Source organism: Apodemus sylvaticus, chromosome 1, assembly GCF_947179515.1.
Source record: "Apodemus sylvaticus chromosome 1, mApoSyl1.1, whole genome shotgun sequence".
Taxonomy (NCBI): domain Eukaryota; kingdom Metazoa; phylum Chordata; class Mammalia; order Rodentia; family Muridae; genus Apodemus; species Apodemus sylvaticus.
The window spans coordinates 84,426,312-84,448,846 of NC_067472.1; the positions used below are offsets into that span (position 1 = coordinate 84,426,312).

The 22,535-nt window shown below is 45.8% G+C and overlaps 1 protein-coding gene across 1 annotated transcript in view; it reads right to left on the bottom strand.

Annotated features, from left to right (window-relative positions):
* Hs3st2 (heparan sulfate-glucosamine 3-sulfotransferase 2) overlaps positions 1–21,983 on the bottom strand; it is a 99,870-nt gene extending 77,887 nt beyond the window's left edge. The window contains exon 1 of the mRNA XM_052174865.1: positions 21,499–21,983. Within this exon, the coding sequence (XP_052030825.1) occupies positions 21,499–21,983 (485 nt within the window). The remainder of the gene's footprint in view (positions 1–21,498) is intronic.
* Positions 21,984–22,535: the final 552 nt, after the last annotated feature.

Below are 22,535 nucleotides of genomic sequence, written 5' to 3' on the forward strand. Positions count from 1 at the left end.
GACATCAGGTTCTGCTCTGCTACACACACACACACACACACACCACGCAAAAGCCTTGTGACAATCAGATCATATTTTCAGAGATTTTAAAAAAGATTGTTCTCCTAAGAATTCCAACCAAGCCAGCCAAACTTTTATATGAAAAACAAAACAACAACAAACAGAAAAACATTTTTCAGTCTGCCGGAGGCTCAGACTAAACACTAACATGGTGCTGGAGAGAGGGCTCAGCTGTGAAGGGGTTAGCTCATGCAGAGGACCTGTTCTCAGTTCCCAGCAGTAGGTAGCTCACTTGTTCCTGTAACTCCAGTTCCAGGGGATCAAATGCAGTCTTCAGGCCTCTGAGGACAACTACGTGCACATGGTAGGTAGAAACTCACAAAGGCACACACACACACACACACACACACACACACACACACACACACACACACGAAATTTAAAATAAATCTTTTAAAAGATGGTTAAGAAATGAAAACCAGCCGGGCGGTGGTGGCACACGCCTGTAATCCCAGCACTCTGGGAGGCAGAGGCAGGCAGATTTCTGAGTTCGAGGCCAGCCTGGTCTACCGAGTGAGTTCCAGGACAGCCAGGGCTATACAGAGAAACCCTGTCTCAAACCCCCCCCCCCAAAAAAAAAATGAAAACCATTTTTTTTTTAAATTATGGATTAGAAGAGAATGTTGAGAATCACACCAACAAAGACGGGAGTGCTAATGACTGTCCTCGAGGGCCTGTCTATGGCTCAGTTGGTAGAATGAGAAAGCCCTGGGTCAATCCTCAGCACCCTGTAAACCCAATGCGGGTAACCCACACCTGTAATTCCAGCCCTTGGGAGGCAGAGATAGGAGGTACTGATGTTCAAGGTCATTCTTGCCTACACACTGAGTTCAACGCCAGCCTGAGCTATGTAAGGCCTTGTCCCAAAAAGTAATCAAGAAAAAAAAAACAAAAAACAAACAAACAAACAAAAACAATCAAATAAAAACATGGTTGTGGGGCTTAGAACACAGTGATGGAGGATGGCGGTGGGTCTCCGCAGAGGTGGGAGTCTGTCTCTACCACTCAGCAGTCCTTTTAGGGTTTATCAGCACAGTGGTGTGGATGTCGCCACTCGCATTGGTTCTGATCCCACCCACGGCCCTCTTCACTGAAAACCATTTTCAAAACCATACTTTTAAAATATCTTTAGCGCTTTTGCGATGCTTTGAGAGGATTAAATATTTGATTTTTACACAGTTCTTTTTCAGTATCATAAAGTTTGAGCCCTTCACAGATTTTTTTTTTTTTTAGGAATTCTTGAAGCTATATCCTTTCTTTCCCATCATCTATTTTTGTCTGTTTTGTAATTTTATCAAATAGTTAACTCTTGGATTTATTTTTTAGTCAATGCTACTGTTTTTCTCCATTTGCTAATTTCTTTGCCTCTTCGGTTGGTTTCCTGGTTTCCTTTTGCTGTTTCCTCCTTCCTCTAGACCTGGGTTGGATTCTCAGTAAATGCATTTGCTCCAGTTACTAAAGAAGCCCAGCTGCTGTGGGATGGTGCTTTGGCCGCGTCTGTCTGGTTTCTGCAGATATTGTATATATTATCATTGTTTGCTCCATATTCTGCAGTTAGGACACTGGTTGTTGTTTTGTTGTTGTTGTTGTTGTTGTTTTGTTTTTAACTAAGTGACTAGCAGGTGCTATTTTAATTCCCAAGGTTAGTTTGTATATGATTTATAAGACACAGTGACATAAACATGTTATTTAGTGATATGCAGAACATAGAATCCTAAATGGAATGCTTTTATTACCAGAAATCAGAATCCGCAGAGGTCAGGCTGCTGCTGTCCTGGAAGGGCCATGCCCTTGTTTAACTATTTAAACTTTGCAGACACAATGTTTCTCATAAATGTTAACATCCCAAAAGCAAAGTGGAGTCAAGTGCTGGCAATGGACAGCATGGGGGCTGCACTTCCCTGCACTCTCTCTTGTGTATTACTCTTCAGCAAGTGTTTGATCAGCTATAAAGGCACCAGTTAAAAATCCAGAAACAGATAACCTAACCTTCACTCCTGAAAAGGAGAAAGCAAACCCGACTAACCTGGAGAGGCAGGCGGATGGGGAAGATGGCTATAAACGCTGAGCATAGAGGCATCCGTGTACTCCCAGCACTTGGGCGAGGAGGATGGAAGATCTCTTTGAAGGCCAAGTCTAGCCTGGGCTACATAGGTCCTGACTCAAAACAAACAAGGCCACAAAAGGGCAGAGAACACAATGAGTCACAAGAAGTATTTTAATCACCAGAGAGCTTAAAACGTGAAGCTTTTACATTTGAAGCTGAAAATTATCAAGATAGAGCCAAACCTGCAGGCATGGGGATATAACTCCAGCTGCACTCGGGAGGCTGAGGCAGGAGGATCACAGGCTTAAGGCCTGCCAATACTAAAGAGCAAGTCCAAGGCCAGCCTGGCCAATTTAGAAAGACTCTCAAATTAAAGAGTTAACATCGCTGAGGATGAGGCATGTGGCTAAGTGTGCTTACCCAGCAGACCCCAGCCCTGAGCTCAACCCACAATACCCAAAACAAACAACAACAAAACAAACAAAACAATAAACAACCAAACACACAGACACACACAAATTTCAATAAAGAAAAAAGAAAAGCATCACCAGGCTTAACATAAAGACAAAAGCATTCAGATCCAACGACCAGGAGCACATTAGAAGCTGGACCGAGCTCAGAGGTCAGCCTGGCACTGAGCATGAAGTATCTTCTCTCAATGCAAATGAAGAAATAACTAATGGGTAAACATAACCACATTGTAAGGAAAAAATGCAGATGGACTAAAGTGGTTTTGTAGTACTTACAAAAACTTCCAAATTAGAAAGATATAGTTCCACACATTACATTTGCAAAGAGCAGCTAGGTTGGCAATATTAGAGTATTAACAAGATAGAAAGTCGATCTTTGACACAGGACAAAGGCCTCCTTCAGATCCCCAGAGAAGAAATACACCTCTGCTGAGGTGGAGAGCCTGGGGTGGAAAAAATGGGAAATTGATACTAAAATTGATACTTCTATCTTCTAGCATACTTATTTTCAAAGATAAAAAATTCCTCCAAAGAGGTTTTATCCTGAGGGAGAACTGGGTAAAGAGCCCATTGCTGCCCTTGTATTAAATTTTCAGTAACAAAAGGTGGGAGGCAATTGAAGAGCTCAGCAGTGGTTTATTTAAGTAGGCAGCAGTCTGTACACAACCAACGGCCGCACGGACTTTAATAGGACTCTGCAGCTCTGTCCTTCCTGGTGTGAAGAAACCCTTGTCACGTTGTTAAATGAAACTGTGACTTATAAAATGGCCTATGAAGCACAGTAAGCTCATTGTATACACGGGGGTGCGTGTATGTGCACACAGACGCATGCTCATGAAAAATGGCATATAGCACACACAATGATTATCCAGAACAGCAAAAAGCAACATTTTAACAGTGAGTGCAACCCCAAGGACTGTTGGGTGACTTTTTAATCTTTTTATTCATTCCCTATTTTTTCCCCACAGTGGACAATTTCCACCTTAGTTCTTCCAAGGCTGAAATCATAAAGCATAAAACATATAAAGGGTTGATCAAAAGTCTCTCTCCTACTCTTGTCTCCCATCCACCCAATTTTACCCCTAGGAAAATGCTGTTAGTGTGTTAGATTTTTTTTCTATAATCATTCATAATTTATGCATAAATAAGAACACTTGAATATATTATCCCTTTTTCTTCTTTCGCACAAAAGATAACATATGTTTTTCACTTTGCTGCCTTGGGGTGAGTGTGTGTACATCATTGGGGCTGGAGCCCAGGGTCTTGTGCATGCAAGACAAGCACTCCACTGCAGAGTTACGCCCACAACCCACGCTGCTCTTGTAATTGAGCAATACATCTTGCGAGTGTTTGTAAATTTTCTTTATCTGCTGTGCTGAGTTCTATCTGGATGCTGTTCTTTACTTATTCATTTACTTATAAGATCAATTTCTCTTTAACCCATGTAAATGAAAGCAGTTCTATGTTGGGGACAGCGATGAGGGCAGCATCAGGGCTCAGATGTCTCGATACCCGGTATGATGATCATTTTTAAAATGTACAAATCCCACACCCTACAAGAGCCCAAGGTGCAAGGTAGGTGGGGTCAGCACAGGGGATAGTAAAGTGAAATCACGTGGTGCCTTTCCACAGACATTCACATGGGATGAAATATCCTGAAGAGGTGGGTACCCCACCATGCCTGGTCACCTTCAGTCTGCTCCACCATATTTTAAGAAGTGACATCATCTTCCTGCTCCTCCACCCATCCCTTCCTCACTTTATTTCCTGACACGCCCTACCTTGCCCTTGTTTTCTGTGCAGACTCCCGGGGCCACTGTAGCCACTCTTCCGAGTAACTATCGCCTTTTAGATGACAACATCCATATTTTATTCATACATTCATTTATTTGTTTGTTTTTATACTTGTTTGTTAGTTTGTTTGCCTCTAGTCTAGGTAGTTTGGGCACAATCACGTCACCGAAGGGAGTGACAATAATATGAATGGTGGCTTAGTCCTCTAAGGAAAAGCAAACTATTTCAACAAAGACATCATTTCAACAGACGGGATGCTGGACGTGTGCGGGGCACCTTGTGTGAGCACTTTAAAGGCGGGTTGAGAAGTTAGGCTGTACTCAGGGCTCTAGGAAGGTTGCACTACAAAATCAATGTCCTTCCTAGCTGTGGAGTGCTTTGGCCAGGAGGTCAGATTGATAGAGGTTTTGGTCTCTGCTCTGCGGACTCATGAAAGAAGATAGACTGAGCAGGAGGATGCTTCTAGCTCAGCCCTTAGGCTCTCTGCCTAGGAGACTTCACCACAGTAGATTCACCCCAGCTTTGGCTGCACAGCTCTGTGTTATAAGTGGAATAAAGAGGAAGATTTAAATGCCACCTGCAGCTTTGATACTAATAGATAGCCAGGACAAAGGTCAGGAAACTTGGAAATCAGAAGGAGAAAACCTACTCCACTGACGATTATAATTCCCATTCTTCTGAGTATGAGTGTCCACCAATCTCTGAGTCCTAAATTAGGGACACTGCTAATATTTTCTTTTATAATTTTATCTTGAAAATGACATACTTTGAAAAATGTACTTTTGTGGGTATTCTACGCTGTGATTTTGTTTGATTTGTGATGCTAAGTTCAAACCCAAGGCTTCGTGCATGCTAGCTAATGTTTCTATCACTGAGCTATGCCCCAAGCCTTGATGTTTGCATTTTTAAATATACTTTTTAATTTATTGTTTAAGAATTTCACACATGTATGCAATGTGTTTTATCAAATCCACCCCCATTCCCTCCCATGCACATCTTCCCAAACCCCTAGGTATTCCTCTTGACCACCAGTTCCCTTACCTACTTAGACCTTAGTGCTGCTTCCATCCACACATGTACAAATTTTAACTCATGTATCAGTTTGTTTGACTATCACCCCAGTCAGTCACTTTGGGCAGTGTTTGTCAACCTGTGGGTCGTGACCCTCTGGGGGTGGGGGTGGGCAATAACCTCTCTCAGGGGATACATATCAGATATCCTGTATATCAAATATTTACATTACAATTTATAACAATAGCAAAATTACAGTTATGAAGTAACAACGAAAATAGTTTTATGGTTGGGGGGTCACTGCAACATGAGGTATTGTGTTAAAAGGTTGAAGCATCAGGAAGGTTGAGAGCCACTGTCTCAGGGCAACCCTGCAGAATGCCTCCCAGGTCTGACTGTTTCTAGGCTCCCCTCTCTACTGTCCTAAGCCCTGGCAAGCACTAGATTTTTCACTAGCACGTTGGTTTGCCTGTTTGAGAGTGTCATGTATAATTGGAAACAGGCAGTACATAACCTTCTTCTCACTCAGCATGGTGTGATGCCTTTGAGCCCCATCCAAGTCACTGTATTTTTAAGGAGCGGTTCATAAAGGTTTTACACAGGTGATTTCAGGGGCTGTGGGAGATTGGAAGGAAACCTTGGGTTAGCCCTTGGCGAGTGAAGATCAGAACTTATCAAAACCAAAGTCCAAATACAAATTATGCAAAACCGATCGGGGGGAGATCTAAAAATACTGCTGAGCTGGAGCTTTTCCTCCCATTTTTCACGTCTGCATTCGCCTTCCCATGATGCCCTATCCATTTGCAATTTAAATCAGAATCACAGCTTTTTAAACCACTCAGACTTGGTAATGTCAGCCAGTCCCTCCCAAGCTGTTGATGGACCATGACAACTAAATATGATACAGTAATACAATGACACCAAAGCCAGAGGGTGGGGGTGGGTTAGAACTCCCCAAAGTGTGGGAGATGCAGCACCAGGGCTTAAAGAATGAGATGGTACACACAGTCACTTCACTACCCCTCCATCCTGTCATTAGCAAATAATTCGCTTTCCCATGCCACTCTATTTGAGTCTCTTACTTGCATCATGGAGAAAGTCTTAGTTGTTAGAATAGTGTTGAAAGCTCTAAGTGAGTGAGTATGTGTGTGTGTGTGTGTGTGTGTGTGTGTGTGTGAGAGAGAGAGAGAGAGAGAGAGAGGGAGAGAGTGCTGGAAACTAAACTAAGTTGAGGCCTTATATGTGCTAGGCAAGCACTCTACCACTGAGCTATATTCCCAGACCTCCAATTGGTTTTTTTATTTTCCTCCTCAGCAGAGCAGGGTCACCTCAGGCAGAGCCTAGCAGCCAGCAGAGCATGGTGGCCCGGGGGGTTGGGATAGCACAGAGCTCACTATTTGGTGATGACTGTGTTTATTTTCTCAATTACTTTCTATTTCTGGCAAAAGCAAGAAATGTCATTAAGGATGGTATCATAAAGTTTCACTCTACACATACACATACACTCTACGGGGTGTGTGTGTGTGTGTGTGTGTGTGTGTGTGTGTGTACACCAGAACAGGGTCATGTGCATGTAAAAACCAGATGTTAATGTCATGTATTTTTTCTTAATTGTTCTCCACCTTATTAGTTTTTTAAAATTTATTATTATTTATGTATATGGGTGTTGCCTGCATGTATCTCTGCTCACCATGATCATGTCTGGTGCCCACAGAGACCAGAAGAGGCCACTGGATCCTCTAGAACTAGATCTATAGATGGTTCTGAGTTGCATGTGAGTGCTGGGAATCACACCTGAGGTCTATGGAAGAACAGCCAGTGCTCTTAACCACTGAGCCATCTCTCCAGCCCCTACCTTCTTTTTTTATTTTTATTTTTTAAGGCACAGCTTTTCATTGAATCTGGAGCTCATCAAGTTGGCCATATAAACTGGGCAGCAAGTCCCCAGAGTCCTCTTGTCTCTGTCAGTCTAATGCTGGGACTGCTGACGGCTGCATGCCACTTTATGTGTCTTTTCTACATAGCGCTGTGGCTGGACCTCAAGCCTTCATACTTGTGTAGCCAACAGTTTTCCTCAGCCTCCTGAAGTTTCATTTTCCGTAAATGTAGGTGAGTGAAAATTATGAGGAGTCCTTAATAGAGTAAATGATGTCTGTAGGCATGTGCAAAAGTAAGTCATGAAGATGGTAGAGAAATGGCTGAAGATTGGGAAACAAGGTGTTAGCTTTTAGAAAGATTGCTGAAAGCCCCAAGAACGGGGGATGTGTGGACATTGCCTCTGAGAATGACTGATGACTTTCTGCCTTGTCCATCACTGGCTCCTAGTGCTAAACACACAACCCCATCCTCAGCACCAACGCTCCACTTGATTTTGATGAGGCCCATGTGTAACCTTGGCAGGCCATCTGTTCTTGAGCTGTGGGCGGCTTTTCTTGTCATGACTCTTCTTCCTTTATCCACATCTGCCCTTCTAAACCCAAATGCTCCTCCATCTTCCCATGCACACTGAGCAGTGGTCAACAGAGATTCTTCTAGGCTAATCTTTATGCTTTGCCCTGCATAGTCCCCATCCCTTCTTGTCGAGAAGTTCTCCCTTTCCTGGATAGATTCCATATATTAAGCCTCCAGAATCAGAGGGACTCTGACATTTACCACAAGCAAGATCATCTCTAAAATATGAACCTCTAAGCACCCGTGCCATCCAGACGCTAGTGCCAGGAGAAGTCTGGAAGGATGGAGAAACTCAGGTATTGGAAACACCGCAGCATGAGCCTGAGGAGTGACCAAGGATGCTTGGAGCATGCACGCAACTGACAAGGGTATCATCCTGGCTCTGGATTATTCTTTTCTTCATTGGCCCAACTAAGAAGACTGTAGTTTTCCACATACTGACAAAGGTCCACATCATGACAGTGAAAGTCTACTCCTTTTTCTTGGCAAGGCCACAAGTAACCAATAATCATACCTACTTCAACCACACATAACTCTAGAACAAGAACCAATGGGAGTGACAGTAAAGTCTAACACAGTTGTGTTTAATCAGTTTACTTCAGAGAGCTATGTGGTGAGAGCCCTTGAGACCTTCATCTCCTATAAAAGAACCCAAGGCTTAGGACAGTGGATCAACATTGTCCTAACATCACAGAGTATCAGTAGCAGAAGGTCAGGGGTGTCTGCTTCTGGAGCCACGCCCCCAGTTGCTGAAAGACATGTGACCAGTAACACCTTGCCCACACACTAGCTTTTTAATAAGTTTTGAATCAGTAAGATACAACTACAAATAGGGAGCTAACCATCGGTTTTATTTCTTTGCTTGCTTGTTTGTTTGTTTTTTGAGATAAGGTCTTACTGTGCAGTTCAGACTAGCCTTGAACTTGCTACCTAGCCTAGACAGGCCTGTAACTTATGATCCTCTAGCACCAGCCTTCTCAGTGCTGGGGTTATAGATGTACACCACTATATCTATTATTTTTTAAAGTAAAGGAAGGGAAGGAAGGATGGCAGGGAGAAAAATAGAAGGATGGAAGAAAAGAAGGAGGGAAGAAAGGGAGGAAGGGAGGGGAGAAGAGAGAGAAGTATGGATTTAGTGGTTGAAATGTGGCTTAAGTCTTTGGGATGAGTCCCTGATTTTTGTTGGGACAATATCATTCATTCATTTATGACCCACAGAGCCAAAATAGCCCATTTTTTGAAGTATTGGACTAGCAACTCTGTGAGGCTCAGTTCCCACCTCCAGCTCCTCATGCCATGTTCTGATAGCTCAGGGTGTCCCAATCCTTCTACATATTTCTCTTGGCTTCAGTCAAACGGGAGGGGCGGATCTGCTTAGGCATGACCTTATTTGCACAGTTGTCATTAGAATGAGTCTCCTGTAAGTGCCTTTGACAGAAATGCCTGTCTCTTAGAAACCTGACAAAGTTCTTTCCCTCAGCAAAATAACTAACAGAGAGAGAGAGAGAGAGAGAGAGAGAGAGAGAGAGAGAGAGAGAGAGAGAGAGATGTAGCATGCTTCCTAGGTTTTAACTGAGGTGTTTGTGCAAGAGAAATATGAGAAAGGTACCCAGAACACGGCTGGTGCCACTACAGAGCTCTGGGGAGATTTAACTCGTTTTTCACAGAATTAATAATTCAGATCCCACACCGTTCCAGTGAGGAGTGGCTGTAACTGCAGAGTTTAACCAACCACTTCTGAAGATGGGGATTGATCCTGGGAAACGCTGCCTCCACTTTAAGCCATCTCGCCTGAGCAAAATGAAAGCTGTTAGATGATTTCATATCTTCATTAAAGCCATCAAAGCAGAAACACACTGCAAAGAGGCTGCCAAGGCAGAGACACCCCTGTGCTTCGGCAGCTTGGGGGAAGTCCTGGGAGTTGGAACCCAACTATCTTCGAGCCATGCTAGTGTTCAGTTCTGCTGAAAGAAATGACAAGCATCGGTCTCCAATCTGCCATCATGACAGCTACCTGATACCTGTGGGATGGGCTAGAGCAGAGGAGAAGCTGGGTGACTCACAGAAGTGACATGTGTCTTTTTAGGGTTGGACAAGATCCTTCAAAGGATGTCAAAAAGTTATCCAAATAGTCTATGTTTTAAAATGGGCCCCAAATACCCCTGGGGTGACTCCGCCACCATCCACCTATTTGGGAATGAAGAATCCCGGTTACCGTTGAACATAGCATTGTTTGTTCTTTAAACATAGCAGCCACCCTTATAGATGAATGCTTGAAAGGTCAGACAAGAGGTTGGATTTGGAAGGGTTAGGCTCAAACCTAAGCTTGTCACTTGCAATGGACTTTAAAAGTTTAACAGAGAGAAGCCACAAATTCACTATAGCTCAGTCATTTGTGCAACATGTCCTACATCACCCTAACTGCCACAGCCATCATCTTGCTTGACTCGTCCCCCACACCTTGCCCTCATCAACCAATCCTGCAGTCACATTTTCAGACCATGTTGGGCATCTGCCACCATCGCAGAGGCTTGCTTTCCTGTTCCTGCTTTGTCCTCTCTACAGAGCAGCTCAGCAGAGCCTGTTAAAACAAGGCAGGAGCTAGGCATATAACTCAGTTGGCAGAGTGCTTGGCCAGCATGCAAAGCTCTCATTCTGTGCTCAACACTGCATTAAAGACAGACACAGTGTCATGACCCGGTAACCCCAGTACTCAAATGATAGAGGTGGGAGGATCCAACGTTCAAGGTCATTCTTGGCTACATAGCAAGTTTAAAGCTAGACTAAAACACATGAGAGTCTGTCTGAGCAAAAAGAAGCAAGAAGTCAGATCACAGGCTTCCAGAGCTCCAGACATCCCAGCTCCTTCTCATTGACTAAGCCAGAGTCAAGGCTTAGATCTCTAAGACCCTGTGTGATCTGCTCTCCTGCGGCTCCCTGAACTGATTAATGACATGTTTCTCCTCCTTACTAGATCCACTCTGGCCATACTGGTCCTGAGGGTTATTGCCATCACTCCACTAACCTTGATGCCATTCAAAATTTGCATTTGTTTTTCTCTTAATCAAAGGTTCTTTCCATTAAATTGCAATATTCTTTGTCCTGGGGCCTTCTTCACATTTTAGCTCAAATATCGCCATTCCAGAGAAGTCTATTCTAACATTGACAGCTGAATACCTTGCCCCACCAACACCTTTCTTCCCCCCAACTCTCTCTGTCATACTATTGCTGACACAGACATATCTTATTGTTGACCAGAGAGGACAAGTGCTTTTTCTGCATGTTTTACCTCTCTCTTTCCTGTGACTACTGGATAGTCTGGTACATAGTAGGTGTACAACAGGCATCTGATGACATGATGATCAAGCCCCAAACATGTAAATTTTTTATTTCCACACTCCATCAGAGCCCATAAGGTAATGCAAATAAAGAGATGTAAATTGCTAGTGGCCTCCGATCAAACTCATGATCTCAGCCATGCCTCACACCTGAGAATACTAACACTCGACTGTGGAAACCTACTGTGTGCCAGGCTCCAGCTCTAAGCTCCCGGGATACAAGCAGATGAAACAGGCAAGGTCTCTGCACAGCGGGAGCTTTCAACGTCAAACGAGAGTGATCGCGATCATCTGGATTGTAGCAAGAATCCTGGAGTAGACAAAGTCAGGCAGGGAAGTCACCGATGGATGAGGAAGGTCACCTGGCTTCCAGCAGATGGCGAAACAAGGGTTTGTTTCCTTTGCTTTTATGTCATGTGTATCAGCCGAGACCTGTGTTACAAAAAGAACCAAATCTGGTAGCCATGGATGTAGGACGAATCCCACTAGAGGGATGGCTGCGGCAAACTCCCTCAGCTGGGAAGCTTCTCACTGCCCTGTCCTGCCTGGAGGCCTCTCCTCTGTGACTACACAGGGTCTGTCTGGGGGTTTCTATTGCTCAGATCTTCCTAGCTTGTCTTCCCCAGTCAGCTCCTTAAAACAAGACCTTCTTTCTGAGGCTTAATGTGTGTTTGACACATAACAAATGACCAGTCACTCAGCAGAGGCCACTTAAATTCTGATTTTGCTGTCTCCAAAAGAGAACTTGTGTGATGGGTAGTTTAGGTACCATGTCCCCATAGTGACACCTCTTCATCAGCTGGTAAGACAGCGTCTCTGGCTGTCTGCTCTTTGGGGCTCAGATCACACACTGACTCTTCCCGGAAGCCTTCCTTCCTCCAGCTAGATTGCATCTTCTTTCCATTCTACTCTTGTTCTCCGCGTCCCCCTATCATGGCGCTTCCTGACTTGTGTATGCAAGTGTCACGAACATCTCAAAACCCATCAACAAGTGAGGGCACGTCCCAGAGGCAGGACCTGAGCTCTGTTCATCTTTGTGTCATTAGTGTTGAAATCAACAAAAGCTCTCTGAAGGACTCAGTTGTCAATAATCACAGTTAATATTGTGGATTATTGGATAATCTTGTTGGATAGGTTTTGTATAAGAAATTCTTGGAGTGCTTTTATTGCCCATTGAATCTTCACTGCTTCCCTACCCAATAGTCGGTATGATTGAGCCCCAGGGCACATGCAGAGCACCATGCTAAAGAGAAGCAACTGGTTGGTGTGGTCGGTGGACACACACAAGCTGGTGGTGGAGCAGAGATGCCAACAGTCTTCCAAGTTTCAGAGTCTGAGCTTTTGATTTCTGTTCACAGCTACCCATGCCTGTGTCTATAATTTAGCTATCTGCAGTTTCTGGTGCAGTATAATCCAAACTTATTAAACAAGAAATTCTAGAATAAAATAATTTGTTAGTTTTGACTGTCTGTTACAATGAATAACATTGTGGCATTTCCATCCTGATGTATTCCAACTTGGAAATGAATCATCCCATTATGCAATGTAGCCACACTGTGTATGTTACCTACCCATCACTCAGTCAATGCTTCAGTCATCAGTGGAATAAAATAAAGTTATTGATTGAATATTAAGTGCCTCCCACAGGTTCAGATGTTGAATGCTTGGGTTTTTTTGTTTGTTTGTTTGTTTGTTTTTTTATCCTGTGGCACTGATTTGACAAGATCTGGAAGCTATAGGAAGTGAAACCCAGATGCTAGAAGTAGTTTCTTGGACACTTCCTGTTTCCTCTCCTCCCCTACCTTGTCTTTCTCCTCCTCTTCTTACTCTCTCTCAATCTCTCCTTCTGGTCCCTTCCTCCCTCCCTTCCAGCTTCCTTTTGCCATGAGGTAAGGAGTCCCTCTGTCCTGCCCATGTTCGCATCACCATGATGTTCCGCCCAAGTATAGGGGACAAATGGCCTCTAAAGCTCTCAGCCAAACTACCTCCCTCCTCCCTTAGGCTCATCTCTCAGGATTTTGTCACAGTAATAGGAAAGGTAACTAATGCATACGGTTTCTCAGTACCTGTGTTCCAGTGACCCCCATTTTACTTAATCGTAGGCCTAGACTGTAAGGGTAGTGGGGCTGGAGATTTGGAGGTGACAAGGAGAAGCTGTGAAGTGCTTCCTTAAATGAAAAACTTAAGGTGCAAGAAGATGCTGAGGGAGAGAGAACACAGCTTACACGTAGTGACAGTAGTACATTGTTACCAATGTTGTTTTCATGGTTATTTCTAGTCATCTCTAACTGTGCCTAATTTATATATCAATTTTTATTATATATTTGAGTATGAGACAAACCATAATGTATATATTCACGCTACCCATAGTTTTGGGCACCTACAGGGTGTGTTGGAAAAGTCTGCCATTAAGGGGTTGGGGGGACACTGTAGTTTCTGTTTCCTTCTTGTTTTTAAGTTCATCGCATATACCCCTTAAATCTGATTCTCTGTCTGTCTGTCTCTCTGTCTACCTCTGTCTCTCACACACACTATATCTATCTATCTATCTATCTATCTATCTGTCTGTCTGTCTGTCTGTCTGTCTGTCTAGTCATTCTTTTTTGAGGCTCCCAAATCAACCAGGAGGCATAAATTCAAAACCAATGTTCATTCATTTGACTCCAGTCTTACAGTAGACTCAGTTTACTGTGAGATTGTGTCTCCTGACAACATCAGGAAGCTACATCCATGAAGTCTCACCAGCATGACTGCCTAACCATGGCATCAACAAGGACAACAGCAGTAGACATGCTGGCATGGATTGGAGAAAGCCCAGGAAGCCTCATCCCTACACAGAGAACTGTAGGCAACTAATGAATGCTGAGAAATAGCCTTCCTTCCTGAGGAAGAGCATACCAATTTGTTATCCAATACCAATGGTGGGCCATGAAAACATACATAAAATTAATATTATAAAGACTGACTAGTTTATATTTATGTAATACACATACATATATATGTATATACATATATGTATATAACAACAAATAATGAAAGAGGCGGCCACGAACTTGAAAGAGAGCAAGGGGTGCACGTGCGAGTGTCTGGAGGGAGAAAGAAGAATGGGACATGATATAATTATAGTATAATCTCAAAATATAAAAGAAATATATTTTTAAAAAGGGGTTGGGTTCTGTGGAAGGTGTTAGGTCCCTGGCATGTGTCCTTAGAGAGACTAGTAGGGATCTAGACCCTTTCTGTCTCCTGTGTTCCCAGCCATGAGGTTAGGGCTTCCCCCCACCCACTTAGCATGGTATACTGCCTTGGCACATACTGTAAGAATGGAGCAATGGTGAGTTGAAACCTTTCAAACTATGAGCCCAAGCAATCATTTTCCTTTTGTAAAGTTGCTTGTCTCTGGTATTCTGTTGCAGTAATCAAAGCCCAACATAAGGGATTAATTGCACCTGATATTTCAACACACAATGTGCTGCACATATGTCAGGTTAAATATGTCTCCTCAAACATTTATCAGTTCTTTTTAGTGGCGCACTCAGATTCTCCTAGTTTGTTTGTTTGTTTGTTTGTTTTTGAACTGGACTGCATTGGTGTTATCTCTCTTCACTCTGATGCACTAGCTCACCAGAGCCTTGTGCTCCTGTCTACAACTTAGTGCTCATTGATCAAGTCTCTTTCTTCTGCACTTGGTTCAGTCTCAGCTAAACATCCTTGCAATTTCAAATGAGATCACTGAGATACAAATATTAAGAAATGACAATAGAGGTTGTGCACTATAATGACTGAAGTCTAGAAAATGCTGGCATTATCCCTCCAAAAACAGGAGCACTGCCATGGATTGGGAGATGGTAGAGGACATCTCTCCAGACCCCACCGAGAGCAGAGACAGGAGCTGGGCAAAATCCATTGTCAGAGTCTTCCGGATGGAAGTTTGAGAAGACACAACAGCTAATGTGTACATAGGAACCCTACATGATGCCAAAGCCCCCACAACCAAACCAGCCCATCTGGCCATGTCTCCTAGGAGAGTGGGCTCATGCAGAGCCCTCAGCTCCCCACCCCGTCCCGTTATCCCACAGAGAAAGCTCTGGGGAGTAAAGCATTGGACCAACAGCCCAGCTGTGTAGCCTGACAGGCAGCAATTACCTCTGAAATGCTAAGTTATTTCCACTCACTGGTGGCTTTTACCCACCTTGTCAAACTGCTCGTGGACTACAAAGCTCTCCAGCCCATCAGTGCAGCCCATTAGGAGAGAAGACTGGCAGCAGAGCCAGCCCACAGCAGCCTGGCACTGAGCCTGGCCAATGGTGGGCGTTTGACAAATAAATGGATTAACCCACCTCAGAGTTAGCTCCTGGGGAAACGGTGAGTGCCACAGACTTAGCCTGCCTGCAAGACCTTTTAGGCCCCTTCGGCCTGACTCACAGCCTGTGAGTGTCTGCTTATCTGCCTCCCTCTTCCTTGCCCACTGGCTGTGAGCCATCGCACAGAGAGCTGGCCTCCCCTCCCAAGTCCTCCAGCAGATCCGGATCAATAGGGAGCTGTGTGCTTCCGCCCCTCCACACCCACTCCGTCACTCAATCATTCAGAAATGATTCATGGAGGGCTAACCAAGGGAAGAACACTATTCAACACTGCTGAACACGGGATGCAGAGAGCATTAACAATACCTCAGGAAATGGCACCTATTGGCATTGACTGTGTACCAGAATGGATAGGGGCTCTTGGGATGTTGCTCCCAATCTATGTAAGTGCTTCTTTACAGATGCCCATGGAGAACATCACAGCAGCTTGTCTCTGGTGGGCATCCACCCCACCCCCTCCCCCGTAGTAAAGTAGATGCTTTCAGGGAGATGGCATGGGTAACACTTGAAATTTCAAAATGAGTACAGCTCCCAACAGTGACTTCCCCCAATTCTGCCTCCACCCTACCCCACCCCACCCCCACTGCTGGATACAGAGATTCCATGCTGTGTATTTTTCCATCTAGTCGGTGGTTCTTTGGAAGATTGATAGATTTCAGGGTGACTGGAAAAGCATCTATCCTCAAGGCAAAGGACAGCTTGGTGAGGAGTGTGATTCTGCAACCAAGGTGGAAACAGTGTTTCATGGAAGCCAGGGCATCAATCATTCATGGTAAGACATTCTCACCTCAGAAAATTAAAACAAAACAAAAACAAAAACAAAAGACAGCTATGCTTCTTACTTCTCTAGTAAGTGTTTTGTTTTTCTATTTTAACACCATGAACAGTATTAACAACATGTATTCGGTGAAAGTCTCGGGGCCTGTCAGGGTCTTCTTAACAACCTTAAGCAAAGATCTCTGGCAGAAATCTTATTCTTCATTCCCAGATCATCCAGTCCCTAGAAGCTCCAAAGAGAAGTGAGACCAGCTCCCGCCCCCAAACCTTCCCTGAGTACCAGCAGTGATTTTGGCCCCTTCAGTGATTGAGAAGAACGGTATACAAGCCGGAGCTAACTAATATACCTTCAGTGTGCTGTGAGGTTGACAGATGTGGGGTGGGGTTTCCAGATTCAATGTATCACACTCCTGTGTGTCACACTCCTGTGGAACCATGCAAAACAACAACAACAACAAAAAAAAAAACAACACACACACACACAAAACAAAAACCAAAAAAAAAAAAAAAAAAACCTCCTTATAAAGATGTGTCTGCAAAGATGCTATACAGAAGACCACACACATGGGGGCAGGGGTCACAGGTCACAGGTCACCGGTACACACAGTGAGCATAGGTTGGTCTGTTTTGTGTGTGGTTCAGTTTGTTATGAGATGGCGAAGCCTTCTGTGTTCTCTTCTTCATGCAGAAGGGCCCTGTCTCCTGCCTGTGGGCTTTCTCCTAAGGCTTGCTGTGCCAGAGTTTGGCTTTGCTGTTACATATGAGTCACTGATTTACATGAGCTTAATACTGTGGTAGATTTCATCCTGTGCCTTTCCCTCTCTTACTTAGAGCATCACCTCTGGGGCAAATCCTGTTCCTGCTTGTCTTACACAGTCCCAGGAACACACCAACACTAAGCAGGAGAGTAAGCAGAGATAAGAGATGATGTCTAGAATTTGTAACAAGTTCATCTATCAGCATTTGGACACTAGTGTAGAGTCGATTATCCTGTATTAACTTGCTCCAGTTGCATTTTAATTCAGTTAGAAAAGAGTCCCTTCCTCTCCATATATACACTCTGCCAACCCATAGGGCTAGTAGAATTGAGACACTTGAAACAGAACCTTTGAACCCTAAAGACACTTGGACAGGATACCATTTATATTTCTCTATAAGTGACAAACATTTCAAATAGGGTGGATCAGAGGCAAACTTTCATAAAACAACAGTATCTTATGTGAAATCTTAGGTATGTTGTGTGTTTCCACATAAGGTGTCCTAAATGTTTTTTGTTTGTTTGGTTTTGGTTTTGGTTTGTTTGTTTGTTTTGGGGGTGGTTTTTTTTTTTTTTTTTTTTTTTTTTTTTTTTTTTTTTTTTTTTTGAGACAGGGTTTCTCTGTCTGGCTGTCCTGGAACTCACTCTGTAGACCAGGCTGGCCTCCAACTCGGAAATCTGCCTGCCTCTGCCTTCCAAGTGCTGGGATTAAAGGCATGCACCACCACTATGGTTTTTCATATGATGTAAAAGATTAGGTTAGGCATTGTTCTCATTTTTAAAGATAGTCAAAAATATGAGGCAAAATTCTATCAATGCAAAGTTAAGAAACAGAAGATGACAGGGAGAGCAAGAAGCAAGGGAGGGAGGGGGGAAGAATACAGAAAGGAAATCAGAAAAAGGAAGATATTGGACTGAGGAAGTGGCTCAGTTTATAAAGTGCTTGCAGTGCCCACAAGCATGAAGGTCCTCAGTTCAGGTCCCAAAACCCACATAAAATCCAAACCCAGTAGTGAGTGTCTTTAATCTCTTAGCTGAGGAAGCATTTCCCTGGAGCTTGCTGGTCACGCTCCCTAGAGAATTCACCGAGTTCCAGGTTCAGGGAGAGACCCAGTTGCAAAAAGCAAGGAGAACAGCTGTACTTCTGCCTTCAATGCATGCGCTCACACATATCCATGCACCCCCCCACACATACACATCACATACACGCATCACACACACATATCACAGACATACGAATCACACACACACATCACATACATGCAAAAGGGGGAGTATGAAATTCTTTCTTTAGCGATGCACTCTTTGGCCACATTTGGTGGTGGCAGCAGGCACTGCTCTAACAGTTGTGTTAGCAGTAGTAGTATTAGTGGCAATAACAGGAGTGTTGGCAGCAGAACAGCAGCAATTGTGGCAACAATAGTAATGTCATTGGCTTATCTTTATAGACCCAAGTCTCCCCCCCCCCATGGCACTTTCTTATGCAATGTTCCATGCATTCTTCAAACCCAAGACCATAATTAATTATGGCCTTTGTCCCATGAGAAGGCAGCTGAGACTCAAGGTGATTGTCTTTTTCCAAATCACACAGCATCTAAAGAGGTCATCTCTGGTCTTTGACACAGTGGGTTCCACCCTGGGACCCTCATCAATGTATGCTGTCTCCTTTTCTTCCAAGCAGCTAGTGCTCGTACCCGGCGCCCCCACAGGTCCACATGCTGCATCTGGGAGGAAATCTGAAGACTGAAGAGAGGAACTCAGGCTGGGCACACAGGTGAGGTGCGATCACTGAAGAGACTCAGAGGGATTCCTCTGCAGAGAGCTGGGTTCTCTGCTGGTGCTTTGGCTTGGTGGTTCCCAAGAAGGGATTAGGATCCAGGAACAAAGAAGACAACGAGGAGGGCTCTGTTGGCTTGTTCCTTTTTTCTGATGGAGTCTCTGGCTGTATCAACTGCCTTCATGGAGAAGTCTCACCTGTCGCTTGAGGATGGTAATTCTTATTTTCCCATTGCCTATCTGCATTTAGACCGTCTGGCCTAAGAAGTGTTCCAGGGCTTCAAAATGGGCAGAGTATCATGGACTCCATTGCATTCATGGGCTCCACACTGGGAAACTGAAGCCACAGCAGTGGGCATGACCACAGAGTGTAAAGAATCCCAGGCCTCCCCGTAGTTTGTGCAATTGCTGCATGTTACTCAAGTGATGATTAAGGACAAAACATAGAGAAACAGTGCTCAAGTAGGGGAGTACATTACCTTTTGAGGAAATAGCAATCCCTGTGTGAAATACTGACTTTAGATGGTGCTGGTTTGCAGCGCCTCCCCTCCCCCCAGCAAAAGCACAGACCACACTGTCCTTTTCTGAGTGCCATAGACCTCCCAGCCTTCCTGGAAAACTGATAGATGTCATAGTTATGACCAGACCTCCAGGCTAATCTTTCCTTTAGAAATATCAAGAAGGAAAGGGTAGAGGGGGAGGGGAGAGACAGAAAGAAGTGGAGCTGTCAGTGTGCTTCATGTTAAATAAAACCTACCAAGATTCAGCTGAGAATTTTAGCAGAATCCAAATGTGCTAGGAAAGGAAAAAAAAAAAAAGGCATGGCTCCCATCTCCAAGGTTCACAGCTAAGCTGGCTTCGAATCACACATGCCAAGGTTAAAAATAAAAAGCAGTCATCCCTGAATGACACAGGCTCCAGAGAGGAAGCCTGAGGTATGCTGCTTGGTGGAGGAGGGAGAAACAGAAACGGGGAGAAGAGCCCGGGCTCAACATAGAGGTGTTTATGGAAGGGAGCACCACCTAAGAGCTTGACGCTCAGAATTCTGCTATTTTGCACTTAAAAAGCACTTCACCGTGGGAAAGGTTTCATAACGATCTTCGTATTTTCCATCGAGGAAACCCTGGCATGCAATGAGCCAGGCTCAGGACAACCTCAGGCAGGGCACTGGTGTTCGATGCTCCCGCAGCCCGTACCCCAGGGTCTGGTTCAAAGAGTCTTTGCACATAACTAGGTGAAACACCCACGGGTCACAGCCCAGAAAGCATAGTGGGCCATCAGCATTGGCATGAAGCCACACCTAACTGTGTGCCAGCAATTTCTTGCTTGGCTCCACTGCAAACTATGTGTCTGCCTCTTGGGGAGAGCACCTCCCATTCCTTGCTCCTAACAGTCAGAGCTGCTACTGGCCAGGGCTAGCTGAGAAAGGTGACAAGACATTCCTGTGGATCCCCTTTCTTCGGAAATGCAGAACACTCTCTTATGACTCAATTGGGGTCATCATTCCAATGAGATTATCCTTTTATCTGGTATGCTTATGATTCTAGTGAGTAAAGGGTCTCCTTTAATATGAAAAGTAAAAGAAATAGTCTCAGCAACTGTGGCAGTTACCGTGGTATCCCTCCAGAATCGCATTACTGTTCAGAACTGTCTAGAATGTCTTCAGGTAGATTCTGTGACATCTCTGAGGCTCACACACTATACTCTAGCCCCAGCGGTGCCCTGACTCAATCCCTCTGTGGACCTATCCTGCACTTCTGCACAACACAAGGTGTAAAGGCCAGTGGACACCAGAGGCACTGCAGAGTGAAGGCTGCCACCCCAATGAAGCCTCACTGTAGGTCCAGACACCACCCTCTGGGGGGAGGGAGGGACTCTGGCTGGCAGAAGTCCAAAGGAAGGGTGGCGTTCTGGGCATGCCTGACTACTCCTGGGATCCTACCTAGCCTTCACCTGAAGTGCCCCTCGATCTTCCAAATCCCTCCTGTTGGCCACTATTTTAAAAGCACCTCCAACAGTCATTTTTACATCTTTCAAACACTTTGAAAAAGACTGGGCAGGCCAATGGGGCAAGAGCTATTTTTCCAGTCTCTTGTGACTGATAGTGGAAGACATGCTGGAAGAGTTTGAGGAACTTGTTCAATGTAAGGTGTCAGACCAGAATCTCGAATATCTGCAGCAGAGACTGGCATTCTCCTCAAGAACTCAGGACACACTCTCATTTCGCCCTAAATATGGGAACCTACCCAGGCAAAAATCACCACAGAGGGCCTTTGTGGTGATTTCCCTTTCTCAACACCAGGTGCCACACAGGCCAGGGAAGATCAGCTTAGGGATAGGACAGAGCTGTGGTCAGATAGCCTTTTGCCTTAGACAACCAGCCCCATCCGCCCTAAAAACTGGACAGAGAAGGCAGCCCTTCAGCCAGCACCTGGTTTTGACTGGAAATGTCCCCTTCCTTCCAGGGACCCCGGGGACAAGCGGGATTGCTCCTTTCCTTGGTGCTTCAAAAGAACCCCATGAAGAGCCAGACTCTGAGAAGTTCTGGGTGGACCCTCTACAGTAATCACTCCACATCCCACTTGCCGGCTTAAGAAAGGCAAGGAATTGCTCCAAGGATGGAGCGAACCCAAAGCTCAGGTGACCCTCTTACCTGTACCAGTCCAGCCCTCGCCCGTAGTTCCTGTCGAAGAAGTGAGGTTCGGTGCCCAAGGCCCGCACGTCCGGGTGCACGCGGATAAACTCCAGCACCGCCCGGGTTCCCCCTTTCTTGACGCCCACAATGAGGGCTTGGGGGAGCCGTTTGGTGCCTGGCTTCTGGGAGCCAGAGTGGTTGGATCCGGAGAGGCGCGGTGCTGGCGCGGCAGCGGCGGGCGCGCTGGGAGCGCTGGGCTCACTGGGCGTCGGCCCCGGGGGATCACACGGGCGGGACTTCGCCAGAAGTTTCTGGCCGCTTGCGCTGGGGCCGCGGAGGCAGCGCGGCGCGCCGAGCAGGCGGCTCTGGCCCAGACCGTCGCAGCAGCACAGGAAGCTGTAACACAGGTAAGTGCAGGACAAGGACAGTGTGAAGGCGAAGAGCAGCCTGCGCGCTCTCCGCGGCTGAGGTGGCCCCGCGCGGCCCAGGACCCTATAGGCCATAGCTCCATGGGCCCGCGCCGGGGGTCATGGTTTCCGAGGTGGCACCTGCGGCGGAGCTGCTGCGTGGCTCTGCGATTGCCTAGAGGACTCGCATGGCGCTGTCCCCGCCGCTCGGGTTGGGCGTAGGGGATATCATCTCCGGGGGCAGCTGGCCTGGGCAAGCCCCGTGCCCGGGGGTCCCGGGTACGGTGGCTCCTCGGGGACCAGGTGGCTGCATTGCCAGCATCTCCCGGTACTAAGCGATGGATGGGGGCTCCGGACAGCGGGGCGGCTCCCGGCACTGTTCGACTCTCACGCGCGTCGGGTTCGGAGCGCGCCCAGTGCCCGAAGCCCCATTCCGGATGCTCCGAGCGCCTTTCAGGGGACGCTCTGTGGCCGCGCGGCAGTGCCGGCGGGAGGATGCGCGGACCGGACGGTGGCGCTGGTGCCGGCCGCGTTCTGGCTCCTCGGGAAATGCCGAGTGGAGCGCGCTACCGGCTCTATTTAAGGAGTCGCCTGACGTCAGCCGCGCGGGTCCCCCGAGCCCGCGCCGCGCCCGGGGACCTGGCCCGC